At 40.7% G+C, this 15,078-nt stretch overlaps 1 protein-coding gene across 1 annotated transcript in view; it reads right to left on the reverse strand.

Annotated features, from left to right (window-relative positions):
- Positions 1-15,078, reverse strand: part of cacna1ba (calcium channel, voltage-dependent, N type, alpha 1B subunit, a) — a 254,241-nt gene that overhangs the window by 108,564 nt on the left and 130,599 nt on the right. The window contains exons 12-17 of the mRNA XM_038704210.1: positions 13,587-13,699; positions 13,253-13,365; positions 13,032-13,163; positions 9,131-9,203; positions 8,926-9,043; positions 8,702-8,769 (exon numbers count right to left, since the gene is read on the reverse strand). Of these exons, the coding sequence (XP_038560138.1) occupies positions 8,702-8,769; positions 8,926-9,043; positions 9,131-9,203; positions 13,032-13,163; positions 13,253-13,365; positions 13,587-13,699 (617 nt within the window). The remainder of the gene's footprint in view (positions 1-8,701; positions 8,770-8,925; positions 9,044-9,130; positions 9,204-13,031; positions 13,164-13,252; positions 13,366-13,586; positions 13,700-15,078) is intronic.

Below are 15,078 nucleotides of genomic sequence, written 5' to 3' on the forward strand. Positions count from 1 at the left end.
GACCCAACCAGCTACAAGATGCATACAAGAAAAACTTTGTGAAAACAGCCACAAGATCCAAGAAGAACAAAACTACAGGGGAGGAGGAAAAGAAGGTCAAACGCAACAACATTGTGATTCCATACGTGTCTGGAGTATCAAAGAAACTCAGGAGGATTTTTAACAAACACAACATCCCTGTGTTTTTTAAACCCAAGAACACACTAAGACAGATACTGGTACACCCCAAAGACCGCACACCCAAACACAAGAAAAGCAATCTAGTGTATGCGGTCAATGCAGTGAGGAATGCACAGACCTGTATATTGGGGAGACTAAACAACCACTACACAAATGCATGGCTCAACACAGAAGGGCCAACTCCTCAGGTCAAGACTCTGCAGTCTACTTACATCTGAAGGACAGACGACACTCTGTCTAGCCATCTACACCTGGATCGAGAAGCCGTCATTGAACAGAGGAGGGGGTCTACGCCACCACTATTAACGACTGTCGTTACAGCAACCAGGAACACTAACGAACCAGCGGTATCGACGATCCTGGCAAACGACCCCACTGAGGTCAAATAGCTGAGTTTCCTTGCCAGTCAGTCAGAACTGAAGAAGTATTTTGGATGAGGGACGAAACGTCTTCCAGTATCTTCAACCAAGTCCAGTTGCCCTTGACTTTAACCTTCGTTGGATGTACATTATACAAGCACATCATCCATGGTGATGCATAGATTATGCAGGAATGCACTGCAGGCGATTTGGTCTGGGGCAAAGGTGGAACTCACCTCCAGGGCCTTGGACAAAGTGGCACACCAGGGTGACTTCATAAGATAAGATAAGATCAACTTTATTGTCCCCGAAGGGAAATTTGTCTTGGGCATAAGTGCTGCATGAGGCAACAGTAACACATGTGGACTTTACATTCACATACATCATATTCTGCACCACACATTTACATTACACTGCACAAGTATCAGAGACCCTGCCCCTGTCAATAATTACTATAATGCTACCAACGTGAATGCTACAGCTCCCAAACGACAGTACTTAACTCACTTAACACTTCACTTATATGTATATGTAATCATGCCAAAAGCTCATTCCACAGCAGAACGAGCCCTGGCATGATGGGTGTTCAATCTCTCCTGGACACGGCCTCGCAGTGGGTGTTTGTATGGTGTCAGAATGCCTATGGGGCTCTCCAGGCACGGTTATGCTCCATCTCCTAATAGGTAATACCAAGCTGGAGGGTACAGTGTTGAATAATTCCTTGTTGTTTCTTAAGTTGACATAAAATGACATGTTTGTTTACTTTGTTGGTTTGCTGTAGTTTATTTACAAACTCACCATGCTGTACTAGTGCTGTATTATTCAGAAGTGAATGTAGTGTAGCCATTGGGAGAATGACTGTGGTCTTGCTGGGTAAAGGTGTTGACCACTGCTGTTATTCTTTCAATGTAAGGTTTGACTACTAAATGTTTAATAAGTGTTTACCAACTAGTATTTTATTCTTATATTCTGTGTGTTATTCATGAACCTGTGCCTTTTCAATATGCCAACATGTGCAGAGCAGCTGCTCAGGCAGCGCAGGCAAAACCTAGCCAACCGTAACATACACAATGGCAGTAAGGCACCTGCTGTAAGTCACGTACGCTAGGCCTGAGATCATGGCAAACACTGTGATTAATGGCGCCTGGTACTGCAAGGTACGGCCAGGTACTGCAAAAAAAAACAAGCTTTGCACTGCACACTCATGGTTGGCATTGTTGAATCATGTTATTCCTTATTGAATCATGTTATGCATTTATCAAGTATGTTATTCCTTATTAATTCTTTTAAAAAATACAACTGTAAGTGTTTAAGTTTTAATGGTGTCAAATTATGCCTGTATAACTTTTAAAAAATAAGGTGAGACTGAAGTTGAAACATATTGGTGAATTGGTCCAGTAATGTCAAAAATATAAAGAAGGATAAATTGTAACAATAAGTATGCCAAACAACAGCTAAAAAGGTAATTGTGACATTAGTGAAAGGGTTAAATTGGTAAAACAGTACAAAAAAACGGCCACTAGATGGCAGCAGAGTACAATAAATTCACCAATGGAAGGGAGTGGTCAGCGAACACTGTAGGTGGAGTTAAGGTGTAACGCCCACCTGGAAGGAGGAGATAAGGTGTAATGCCCACCTAAAAGGTGGAGTTTAAGGTGAATATAAGGCGATGTTCGCTGACCACCAGCTCAGTTCCATCCTGTGACTTGCAGGGATGTTACTAGTGTTTACTTGTCCTTTATTGGAATAAACTCTTTTGCACCGACTCTTGACCGTCTCCAGTGAAGTTTTTGACTACGCAGTTATTGACTAAAGAAGAAAGCTAATAGAGTAATTTTTACTGAGTTTAATATGTTGGTTAGGGTAGGGACCAGGCCTTCCACTGGCCCGGCCTGTCCTTATTTCCGACCCGACAACAGGACTTGGTAAAAGATGGGACTGCTGCGCAGAACCCTGCCATCGAGGACGGAGCCTGGAAAGCCCACAAAGATATCAAAGAATCTGGCCCTAGCATCACAGATGGCCTGCATCTGTATGGAGAGGAACAACTTGTTTATGTAGTCAGTTTGGTGTTGGTTCCCTGGGGCTTGAATTCTAATGTGGCATCAATCTATGGCTCCAGCAGCATGGTATGATGGTAAGGAGATTAAAACTGGACCCCTGCCAAATCTGACCAGTGATGACATGTATAGCCGCATGTCGTCATTCCGCCGCTGGTTGTCGAGGTGGTGTCCAGCAAACGATGTGGGCTTTGTTGATCATTGGCAGACTTTCTGGGGAAGACCTGGTCTGATCCGGAGAGACGGCATCCATCCCACTTGGGAAGGAGCAGCTCTCATTTCTAGAAATCTGGCCAAGTTTATTAGTGGACCAAATCCATGACAACCCAGAGTTGAGACCAGGAGGCAGAGTCGCAGTTTAACACACTTCTCTGCCCTTCTTTTTCAGCAGTTACCCACCCAAAACCCTACGCAGAGTCGCAGTCTAACACACTTCTCTGCTCCTCCATTTCAGGAGTTACTTAGTGAAAATCCTATAGTGACGGTGTCTGCCCCCCGACCATCGAAATTATTTAAAAAGGTAAACAGAAGAGGAGCTGTGCATAAAAACCTCATAAAAATTAAAACCACAAGAGCAATAGTGCAAACGAATAGGAGAGTTAAATGTGGACTTTTAAACATCAGATCTCTCTCTTCTAAAGGTGTACTAGTAAATGAACTAATATCAGATTATGATATTGATTTATTTGGTCTTACTGAAACCTGGCTGGGTGATGGAGAATATGTTAGCCTAAATGAATCCACCCCTCCCAGTCATATTAATACTCACATTCCTCGAGGCACAGGCCGAGGAGGTGGAGTTGCAGCTATCTTCGACTCTAGCCTATTAATCAGCTCTAAACCTAAACTAAACTATAACTCATTTGAAAGTCTTGTTCTTAGTCTTTCGCACCCAAGTTGGAAATCACTGCAACCAATTCTTTTTGTTATAGTGTACCGAGCACCTGGCCCGTATTCTGAATTCTTATCTGAATTTGCAGAGTTTTTGTCAACTTTAGTCCTTAAAACGGACAAAGTTATTATTGTAGGGGATTTTAATATTCATGTGGATGTTGAGAATGACAGCTTCAGTACTGCGTTTATCTCTTTGTTAGATTCCATCGGCTTCTCTCAGAGTGTTCATGAACCGACTCACTGTTTTAACCACACCGTCGACCTTGTTTTGGTGTATGGTATTGAAATTGAACATTTAGTGGTGTTCCCACAGAATCCCTCTTTATCCGACCACTGTTTGATAACTTTTGAGTTTGTATTGCTGAACTACTCGCCATTGGGCAAAAATTTCTATACAAGATGTCTGTCTGATAGTGCCATAGCTAAATTTAAGGATGCGATTCCATCAGCTCTAAATACATTATCTAGTCACATAGTAACGGAGGACTCCTATGCTAATTTCAGTCCCTCCCAAATCGATCATCTTGTTGATAGTGCTGCAGGCTCGCTGCGAATGACACTCGACTCTGTAGCCCCTCTAAAAAAGAAAATACTAAAACAAAGACGGTTAGCTCCATGGTATAATACTGAAACTCGCAAATTAAAGCAAATATCACGGAAACTTGAGAGGAATTGGCGTTCCACCAAAGTGGAAAATTCTCGTTTAATTTGGCAAGATAGTCTTAAAACTTATAGGGAGGCCCTCCGTAATGCCAGAGCAGCGTACTACTCGTCATTAATAGAGGAAAATAGGAACAACCCCAGGTTTCTTTTCAGCACTGTAGCCAGCTGACAGAGAGTCACAGCTCTATTGAGCCAAGTATTCCCATAGCTCTCAGTAGTTACGATTTCATGAGCTTCTTTAATGATAAAATTCTAGCTATTAGAGACAAAATTCACCAAGACCTGCCCTCAATTGGCACCGACTTATCTCTTAACTCAGGAACCTTAGAAACAGCTGTAGAACCAGATACATGTTTAGACTGTTTTGCTTACCTCAATCTTTACCAACTAACTTCAATAATTTCTTCATCTAAACCATCAACCTGCCTCTTAGACCCCATCCCGACTAGGCTGCTTAAAGATGTTTTACCCAAACTTGATCCTGATGTTTTTGCCAACTATAGACCTATATCTAACCTTCCATTTCTCTCTAAGGTTCTGGAGAAAGCAGTTGCTAATCAGCTGTGTGACTTTCTACAGAGCAATAGTTTATTTGAGGATTTTCAGTCAGGATTTAGAGCTCATCATAGCACAGAGACAGCACTGGTGAAAATTACTAATGACCTCCTTATTGCATCAGACAAAGGACTTGTCTCTGTACTGGTTTTATTAGATCTTAGTGCTGCATTTGATACCATTGACCATCAGATCCTATTGCAGAGACTGGAATATTTCATTGGCATTAAAGGAACCGCTCTAAGCTGGTTTAAGTCCTATTTATCAGATCGATTTCAGTTTGTACATGTTGAGTCCTCCATGCACGCCAAAGTTACTCATGGAGTTCCTCAAGGATCTGTCCTTGGACCAATCCTCTTCACTTTATATATGCTTCCTTTAGGCAATATTATCAGGAAACATTCCATAAGCTTTCATTGTTATGCAGATGATACTCAGTTATATCTATCGATCAAGCCAGATGAAACTCATCAGTTAGCTAAACTTCAAATGTGCCTTCAGGATGTTAAAACCTGGATGACCTGTAATTTTCTCATGTTAAACTCAGATAAAACTGAAGTTATTGCTCTGGGGCCTAAGCACCTCCGTGACGCATTATCTAAAGATATAGTTTCCCTGGATGGCATCGCCTTGGCCTCCAGCACCACTGTGAGGAATCTTGGAGTTATCTTTGATCAGGACATGTCGTTTAAGTCTCACATTAAGCAAATTTCAAAGACCGCCTTTTTTCACCTACGTAATATTGCGAAAATCAGGAACATCCTGTCTAAAAATGATGCAGAAAAACTAGTCCATGCATTTGTTACTTCTAGGCTGGATTACTGCAATTCCTTATTATCAGGCTGCTCGAAAAAGTCCATTAAGACTCTTCAGCTGATCCAGAATGCTGCAGCACGTGTTCTGACAGGAACCAGGAAAAGAGATCACATTTCTCCTGTTTTAGCTTCTTTGCATTGGCTTCCAGTAAAATCCAGAATAGAATTTAAATCATTCTTCTTACCTACAAAGCTCTTAATGGTCAGGCACCATCTTATCTTAAAGAGCTCATTGTACCTTACTACCCCACCAGAGCACTGCGCTCCCAGAATGCAGGGTTACTTGTGGTTCCTAGAGTCTCCAAAAGTAGACTAGGAGCCAGAGCGTTCAGCTATCAAGCTCCTCTCCTGTGGAACCAGGTTCCAGTTTGGGTTCAGGAGGCAGACACCATCTCCACATTTAAGAGTAGGCTTAAGACTTTCCTCTTTGATAAAGCTTATAGTTAGGGCTGGCTCAGGTAGTCCTGAACCATCCCTTAGTTATGCTGCTATAGGCCTAGACTGCCGGGGGATTTCCCCTGATGCACTGAGCTCCTCTCTCCTCTACTTTCTCTCCCTCTGTATGCAACCTTATCCCATTATTGCATGTTACTAACACAACTTCTCCCCTTTCTGGTAGTCTTGTGCTTTCTCGTCTCTCTCCTATCACTTCCTGCAGGTTTTCTGGCTCTGGAGCTGTGGAGTCTGGATCTGTGGTTGCGGGTCACCTGCTGCCCCTGTGTTCCTGCTCGACACCCTCTACTGTAACGACTATTGTTGCTAGTCTTATTGTTATTATTGTTATTATAATCATTAACATTACGATGGTTACCATTAACACTATTATAAATATCTGTACCATTTTTCATTTAGTCTATAGCAACATTACCTTCACTGTCTGTACCTCTGTGTGTATATTGTGTAAGCTGCCTCCCTCCCCTCTCTCTCTCCTTACATCCCTCTCTCTCTCTCTTTCTCTCTCTCTCTCTCTCTCTCTCTCTCACCCCAACCGGTCGAGGCAGATAGCCGCCCACCCTGAGCCATGGTTCTGCTCGAGGTTTCTGCCTCTTAAAAGGAAGTTTTTCCTTGCCTCTGTCGCCTAGTGCTTGCTCTTGGTGGGAACTGTTGGGCTTCTGTAAATATCATCACAGAGTATGGTCTAGACCTGCTCTTTTATGAAAAGCGCTGTGAGATAACTGTTGTTGTGATTTGGCGCTATATAAATTAAATTGAATTGAATTGAAAACTGACAGCTTGGCCTTTATTCTAATGCTCACCCTGTGAATCATGTCGTGTACTGTGCTTTTGGGGATCCCAAATGCCGATGCCACCGCAGACAGGGACAGTCCATGGGCCAAGCTGTACATGAACACAAGTACCACATGAACACAACACCCAGCCCCAACCGTGATCTTGTGGAGAGACTATTAGGTGCATGAGGTTCCTCATAGTTATTCTGGTGACCCGAAAATCCCTCCTCAGGCACATATTGAGTTTTCCACACAATGCCATGATTGGGGTGGCTGCATTCAAATGTATGTACTGACCCCTGGTTTGCTGTGGGGGGGACACATAAGAGATAATTGTGTGACAAATTGTGCTTAGGGACACTTAGTATTTATATATAGACATATATTTATGTATTTTTAAATCTATTTATCTCAACTGTATGTGTTCTGTATGTCTATGTGTAGCACCTAAGCACCATAGCAAATTCCTCCTATCTGTAAAATACTACTTGGCAATAAAGCTCTTTCTGATTCCGATTAAGTCAATGTGATATGCATAATCCTTTCAAATTTGCTGCTCTAACATCCTTCAACAATATTATCATGGTCTTAGCCATCATGGTGAAAGATATTTTACACAATAGAGAAATTACTCCAAGCAACCTCTAATTGTCACCCATGACAAGTGGTGTAGACTAGTGCATTTGCAATGGACAAATACCTTTAAAGGTAGCCTACTTACTTTGACATTTATTGAATAAGCCAACATAATGCGCTATGGGATGTATTTATCAAAGGTCACTAAAAGATAACTAATAGCTGCCATGTATTTAGAACTGACTGTGGCCTGAAATGCTACACTCGAGATCTCGGCTCGCAAGACTGACAGAGCTTCTGATAATTAAGATGACTCAAAAACACAAAAATTATACAGCCTACTATATAACCCTTATATAGACTAATGCATTTCATCGTCTCATGGATTGCAGTTTTTCATTTTCCAACATCTGGTGGATTACAGCCGCTGTTGCTGCTCTTGCCAGATGCTGTTTGGAAATCATACCGACATACTGTTGCGTCAGATCCTAGTTCCGCTAGTGAGAGGGAAAGAGGGAAATTCATCCGAAAGTTGGCTGCAGTTTTACACCCTCTGCGTTAATTAAGGGAGCTCGATTTGGCTGTGAGGGTGACTCCCACCAGAGTTCACTCCGTGTCGGAGTGGAAGTGGCGAGGGTCTAGTTTCCGAAAGGCCCTTGCTGAAGAGACGAAGCCCCAGCTTCGCCGGTGTTGTGCCGATTTGTCCGCACCTCGTGGGACGTTCGGATCATTCATCACCATTGATGAACCAAAAATAAATATTATATTAATGTACGGTGAAAGTTACACTGACTAATAAACAGACACTGCAGGTCTGCTGCTTCTCAAGATAAAAGCGGAGCTACCATAGGTAACCCCCCTGCAGCGCGCAATCACTGCCACACAGACACATGTGATTTGACCATCAGTCGACTATAGGAAAGACTTGACAATTCTGATTCGACTATGTAAATCCTTAGTTGGGGACAGCCCTAAATTACAGTAAGTCCTTTTATGATGAGAATTATCTATGGAGAAGTTGGTTCTTTTATCCACACTGATAGCAAAATCATCAATACAGAATGCCCAGTAGATTTGAGCAACCAGGAGATTTCATCTAATGTGTACACACTTAACAGAGCTAATACAGTTGAACTATTTTTGGTGATCCACCAGGGTGGGGACTAATAGTGGCACATATTGTGTGCAATTATTGACATGCTGCATACATTGTAATGATGAAAGGAGTGTGTGATTGGTCGTGTGAAAATTCACTGTCAAATAGGGGGATAAAAGGCCAAGGTCATGTGGGATTTGATTTGATTTAGTCAAACACTTTAATTCCTGGATTCTGTGGGTAAGATTGTGCTACTTTGTAAATTGCTATGTACCTTAGTAAGCTCTTGGGCATTTGCGAGGTTATCAACAGCAATCGCCAAGAACACGTTGAGGAGCGTGTCTTGTTATTTGTGGTTTCAGGAAAAGATCAAATGATTGATAAACACAGAATCAATATTTACAACTGCAGCTGTTCTTTAAATCAGTGGTACATTCTTTCACAGTGCCGCCTGATAGCCACAAAGTTGAATCGATTCGGATCAATCCAAAAGGATACAGTTTCCAAAGAGAGTGAGGACGATGAAATAAATGGAGGAGAACATTCCCCCATGAACACCCCCCTGTGATTCGATCCCATGGTACATCACTGCATTCCAGTCCTCCCCAGTTAGGATCTACAGGAGAGAGACAGGCTGTTTTTTTAGGCTAGCTCAGTGGTATAAGCAGATCACAAAATAAAGCATGATGGAATTGATCTTTACCTGGAAGACGGTGAGAATTGCTGCTGGGAATGTGTCAAAATTGGTTGTCGGTGTTTCGTCTTCAAAATTAAATCTGCAGAGAAAAAATTCTTTGAATGTAATCAAGCTTCAAAGCAACAACACAGTCAGTCCACCTGTATACTGGGACCAAATTACATCTCATCCCAATGTGAGAGATGTAGATAGGAGGTTGGAATGGCAGCAGAATTTGTCTTGTGCTTTCCAAAACTCCATGACAGCTCTTCTCATTAAAAGACAACCACAGAAAGCAGAGAGGAAAACCCGGATGGGGATATTTCAGGAACCTGAAAAATATTTTCAAGGAATTTTCAATGGGAAGAACCGTATTGAGTGAGCTCTGTTGTAGCCAGGGGGCTCATTAGCCTCTTTGAAATCAGTTAAATTTTTTCCCACATTTTTCTGAATTCTGTGTTTTACAACTTAAGTACATTTTGTGCCCTACTGGTTTGATGTTTTGATGTTGTTTGATGAAAAAGTAACTGTGGTAACTCAACTCCACATTCTCAGATCTTTTCCAAATTTCACATGTTCAACAAGAGTCTTGGCAACAAAGCAATTCAAAGCGCTTTACACAAAACCTAAAAGCAACATACAATTGCTTATATAAAAAGGACATTTAAATACAATTAAAAAGAGTGAATTAGAAAATAAAAACAAGATAAAGAGGAGAGTAAATGCCTCAAATTTCATTTAAAGGTTCAGTGTGTAAGTTTTAGTGGCATCTAGTGGTGAAGGTTGCGAATTGCAACCAGCGGTTCACGGTGCATTCACGTTATCCTCGGATGGTCCCATTTCCCTAGTTCACAACTCACACAGTGAAGTCGTTCTTCTGACTTCACTGTGTGTTCATGTGCTCTTAAGTTGGATTGTGGAATCGACACGGACACTACTACAAAAATTGGACTAGCATTATCAGAGCATATAACAAACACGCAGACATCTAGTTCACTCTACATATGCAGAGCAGCTATGTATATGTAATACGTGATTTTGCACGAATCAAAGTACTGTATACTTCTTTATGTCCCATGTACACTTAATTTCTCTTTTTGCAATAAAGACTAAAGGAGGAAAAAAAAGTTTCTGATTATTCCGACATCACATGAATGCACCATCAGTCACCGCTCACCCCTCCCTTTCCAAGCAAGCTAAGGTTTGTCATACTGCACATTGCTGCAGCTCCTCTTTTCACCCTGTGTGTTGCTTCGTTTTAGCTATGGAGTGATACATCTTGCCTCTACATGATCTTTGTTGGGAGTTCACATGCGCAGTTCCTAGTAAAGGACTACTAGCCAATCAGAAGCAGAGAAGGGCGGGCCAGTGAGAAGTGAAATTAATTGTCCTTATGTACTTTATATATAGCTTTGGCAATATTGTTGCTATACATTCATGCCAATAAAGCTAATTTGAATTGGAATTTGAGAAGCCGGTAAACACGGCTTTTGTTCAGCTGTATATGTTCCCGTTACCAGCTTAGCAACATGGACTGGAGCAAGAGTTTCAGAGTGGTGAGTTATTAATCTGGAACAAAAGTATCTTTCATCCATAAAGTTATAACTGAGCTCTGCCTCTACTCTTTTTGAGGGCATGTCGGACTAGCCAATTGGCGATTGTTAAATGAGGCGCATTTTGCTTTCATGAAAGGGAAAAGGCTGGACTACAAACAAGCTGTTTTCAGAGCAGTGTTTTCTGTGGGACATGGGGAAAAAAAGATACATAACTCAATAAAGGAGAAAGAAAAAGCCAAAAAGCATAATACCATCTCTTTAAGACATCATTGTGCTGCATCTCCTACTGCGATTTAATGGCATTATTAGCATGAACGTTTTGAAAACAATTTTGCCAAAGCGTCCAAGTACAAACAGATCAAATATTTGGACAATATTCAAATAGTACTACTAAAAAACACAAATAGTAATATACATAGTAATATTATTATAAATACTATAGATAAAATACAGTATATAACAACAAAACCGTCCATATGTACTGTATGTGTTCATGTAACTTTGTATGTCAAATTCAGTGATGTGTCGTCCTTATTCTATGGCTATGGTCTGAGGTTGAACAATTGTGTGTGTTTATTTGATCAATAACTCTCAGTACCAGCTTGCAGAAGGGACACTTCTGGGGTTTCAGTTCTTCTGTTTGTAGTTAAAAGGGTAATTGATATTTAATAATCTCTCTCTCTCTCTCTCTCTCTCTCTCTCTCTTCAAAGAGAGCTTGTATTTCTGCTGTATTTCTAAACAAAAGACAAACAATTTTCATGTTTTACCATGAAACAAGATGCTGTTGTAACTAAACTATACTAACTAAAGTACATGTACCAAACTTGACATGTCTGAACTCCTTTGCAAAGGGCCCGATACTCATGAAGTTTCCGAGCTGAGCCAGCCAACCTCCAGTGATAAGAACATAAGAAGCCAGAAGGTAGCTCTGTAATTAATGCAATTTTGGTTACTTCCGATTGACTTGAAATTTCTCACATAATTCGAACTCAATGTTCTCAACATAAACTTGGACTATAAAGGTCCTTTTTAATAATTATTAACACTAAATTTGGGAAACAGCACTGCAAGACTGATATACTATTCTAATTAAGGTTGTACGATTAATCTAATCCCAGTTGCAATGGCAATGTCACCCTGTGCGATTGCATAACTGCAAAAGGGATGCAATTTAATTAAACAAGTGTGTGTGCGTGTCACTCTTATCACTGTGTGCTCTGCAGACTGTACATTATCCATACCCACACAGGGCTCCACAGTTTCGATTTCACTCGCATATGCCTCTAAAAATAGATACTGGCAAACCGGAAAAATGTTTCACGAGCAAAGTGTGAGATTAAAGACTACAAGCTACCATGCTTCAAAATAGCAAACTGCACATTGGTCTTCAATAGAGGCACACATTTTTGTACTATAAATTCTTCTCTGAGAGATCCTGCCTTCGTCGCCGTCCTCCTGAGAGATCCCGCCTTCGTCGTGAGTGTTCTCCCGTGCTCTGTTCTCTATGTTTTTGGATCTTACCTTTGGATAGTACTTTGTTCCTTGTTTTTGGATTTTGACTGTGGATTATGTTTCTGTTGGAATTACCTTTTTTTGGACTTTTGCCTCAAGCTCCCGTGGAAGCCTGTTTAAGTTAATAAATATTTTCTGAACTGCACCACCTCTCGTATTGTCTGCATTTGGGTCCACACCTCAGTTGGCACTCAGCCTAACCCGTGACAATCACTCCGATTAGAAAACATTAAATCAACTAGAGTAGATCTTAGGTTCTTCAAATTAAGCCTAATGGGTTCACTGATTAAATGAGATAAATAAGGCTGAAAGAAACAGCCTTTATATAATCCAAATCATCAGTCAACCAATCAATGTTAAAATCAAATCTTTTTTAAAATCAAAGCTATTTAAATTGTTTTTGTCTGTACAGTATGTCTACAGTTTTTCAATTCTGTATATGACTGGAAAGAAGAGAGTGTCTGTGTTCCAGGGACACAGTAACCATGTTAATGTCAAAGAAAACTAAAGTCTCATTTTCACTGATTTTGTCATTTTCCTTGTCAAATGAATGCATTTTGATGGCCTCATGAAAACACAGTTAACAAAGTTTGTGATCCAGTGTTTTTAAAGCAATATATACTATCAGAGAACACGAAAAAATAGAGGAAAAGCAAGGCTGCTGGGGTTTGTCATGGACTGAGTTATAACTCTTGAGGAAAGTGTGCAATTTTTCATTGAAATTTTGTCAGTCCAGTTCAAAGCTAAATTCACTGGTACTCTAGGTGATCACACACCCCACCTTGGGAGCCACTGATCTTATCAATAGCGGTTTATTTCTTCACAGCGAGCAGAAGCAGGCTGAATTCAAAGTACTCACTGGCCACCAAACAGTTGCATGCCCAGCAGAGCAAAGACCACGATGAAGAGGAAGAGGAGGAACAACAGGCTGATGATAGACTTCATGGAGTTGAGCAGGGACACCACCAGGTTCCTCAAAGAGTTCCAGTACCTAGACAGATGAATATATACATAAATATTATGACATAACCAGTATTCCCAAGCACACAGACATTGAACAGAATTATTCTGATGACTCACTTGGTGACTTTGAAGATCCTGAGAAGTCTCAGAGCCCGCAGGACACTGATCCCAAATGAGGCCCCGGGTTTGATGGCAGCCCAGATCACCTCAAAAATACTGCCAATAATCACCTGTGAACACAGTCGGATCAGTGCAGAAGGCCTCCATTTCCAGATCTTCATTAAGCAATAATATATATATATCAATGCAATAACTTTTTGCTATTCTGACAATAATTAAACACATTTGTTCTAAAGCGACATTCCTCAATCATTTGGATTACTCTACTCATGCCCACACTCCAAAAACCACTGTGGATTGATTGAACTCCCAGAAGAGCAGGACGACTCACCCCAAAGTCAAAACAGTTGAAAGAGGAGTGGAAGTAGTTCTGGGGTCCGAGGCCATACATTTTCATGGACATCTCTGCCAGAAACAGGCCTAGGAATACAAACTCTGCCAGGTCTGTCCAGTGACAATATGAAAACACAAAGATCAGTCTCCCTGGTTAAAAAGGGTCCTGCTAATTTCCACAATTCAATAGAGCTGGGTAACAGTTGCCTGTTCAGCTGCACCCAAAGCAAATAAGACACAAAAATAGTCTGTTGTTTGAAGAAATAACTGCTGTATTCTCCCCATGACAGAGTATTTGAAATGTTTGCTCACATATGTGTTTGTGTGTTTGAAATGTATAATTGCACTTGTAAAGTATATCTTCTTCTTCTATATCTTCTTGTGCGTTTTCAGTTTTCTCCGTCACTATTTAGATGTAAAGCGGGACACCAAAATTATCTGCCTGAGCAGAGTAGAAAATTATCAGGAATTAGAGTAGCAGTTACAAATAAATAATAATAATAATAAATAATAATAATAATAAAGCAGATACATGTAATATCAGTATGCAGGCAAGATTATGTTAAAAGTTACTTAGGATATGCACAGGTTAGTCAAAAGAAAAACTTATGTATGATGGACAGCTGCAGGTGTTTGATCCAGTGCTTTGGGACCTCAACCCTCCAGCACCACCTTTGTAGGGTTGGGAGAAGTCATGCCAGACTAGAGCTAGTGCTGTCGACTTTCGCTTGCTATGGTTTAATATTAACAAGTTAAACATGGCTTAATATCAACCTGGGTATTTACTCTTTTACATTTTGTACTGCCAAAAACTGGAATTAGTTACATGTTTCTGATGATGATATAGGTATTAATTGTGTTGGATGACTGGTAGTATGGTGGGGACACCTGTGGCCTGTACTACGAAGCGAGGTAACTGGCTTATCTAGGTAACTTTAGAAGTAACTTTGTGATGTCAGGTGTAACTTCCCGATTAACCCGTACTACGAAAGGTGTGTAGGTTTTACCCAAGGAATGCTGCCATGGTAATTTACAATGCATCTCTAAACTGCTCGCTCTGAGGAGGTTATCTTTGTGGTTAACTCGAGGTTACCCTGTATACGTGGGCTACACTGCATGATTCTTCATTCACACTCTGAATTCACGTTTTTAAATGTAATTTAAACAAAGGAAATGCAGGTTCTAAACACATGATCAGAGGTTCCATTTGACTCAGCTTATTGGAACCACTGACTAACTCTATAAATATGTATATTTTATTCACTGTTATTCTGTTGTGATATTCTGTCTACCGTAAAACTGTCCCAATTTACCATGTCTAGTTAGTAATGTGACTTATGCCCTCTAATTAGCTAGTCTCCTTTGTCTCCTACTACTGTACCATAGCACCATGCTAAAATGATATTATTGAAACTAAAGTTGGTAGTAATGCATGTTATAATGCAATGCTCCTAAAATAGTGGTTATTGTGTTGATCAAGATTTGTGATG

This window comes from Micropterus salmoides, unplaced genomic scaffold, assembly GCF_014851395.1.
Source record: "Micropterus salmoides isolate LMB-PRFRI ecotype aquatic unplaced genomic scaffold, ASM1485139v1 Ms_hic_scaffold_7, whole genome shotgun sequence".
NCBI lineage: Eukaryota > Metazoa > Chordata > Actinopteri > Centrarchiformes > Centrarchidae > Micropterus > Micropterus salmoides.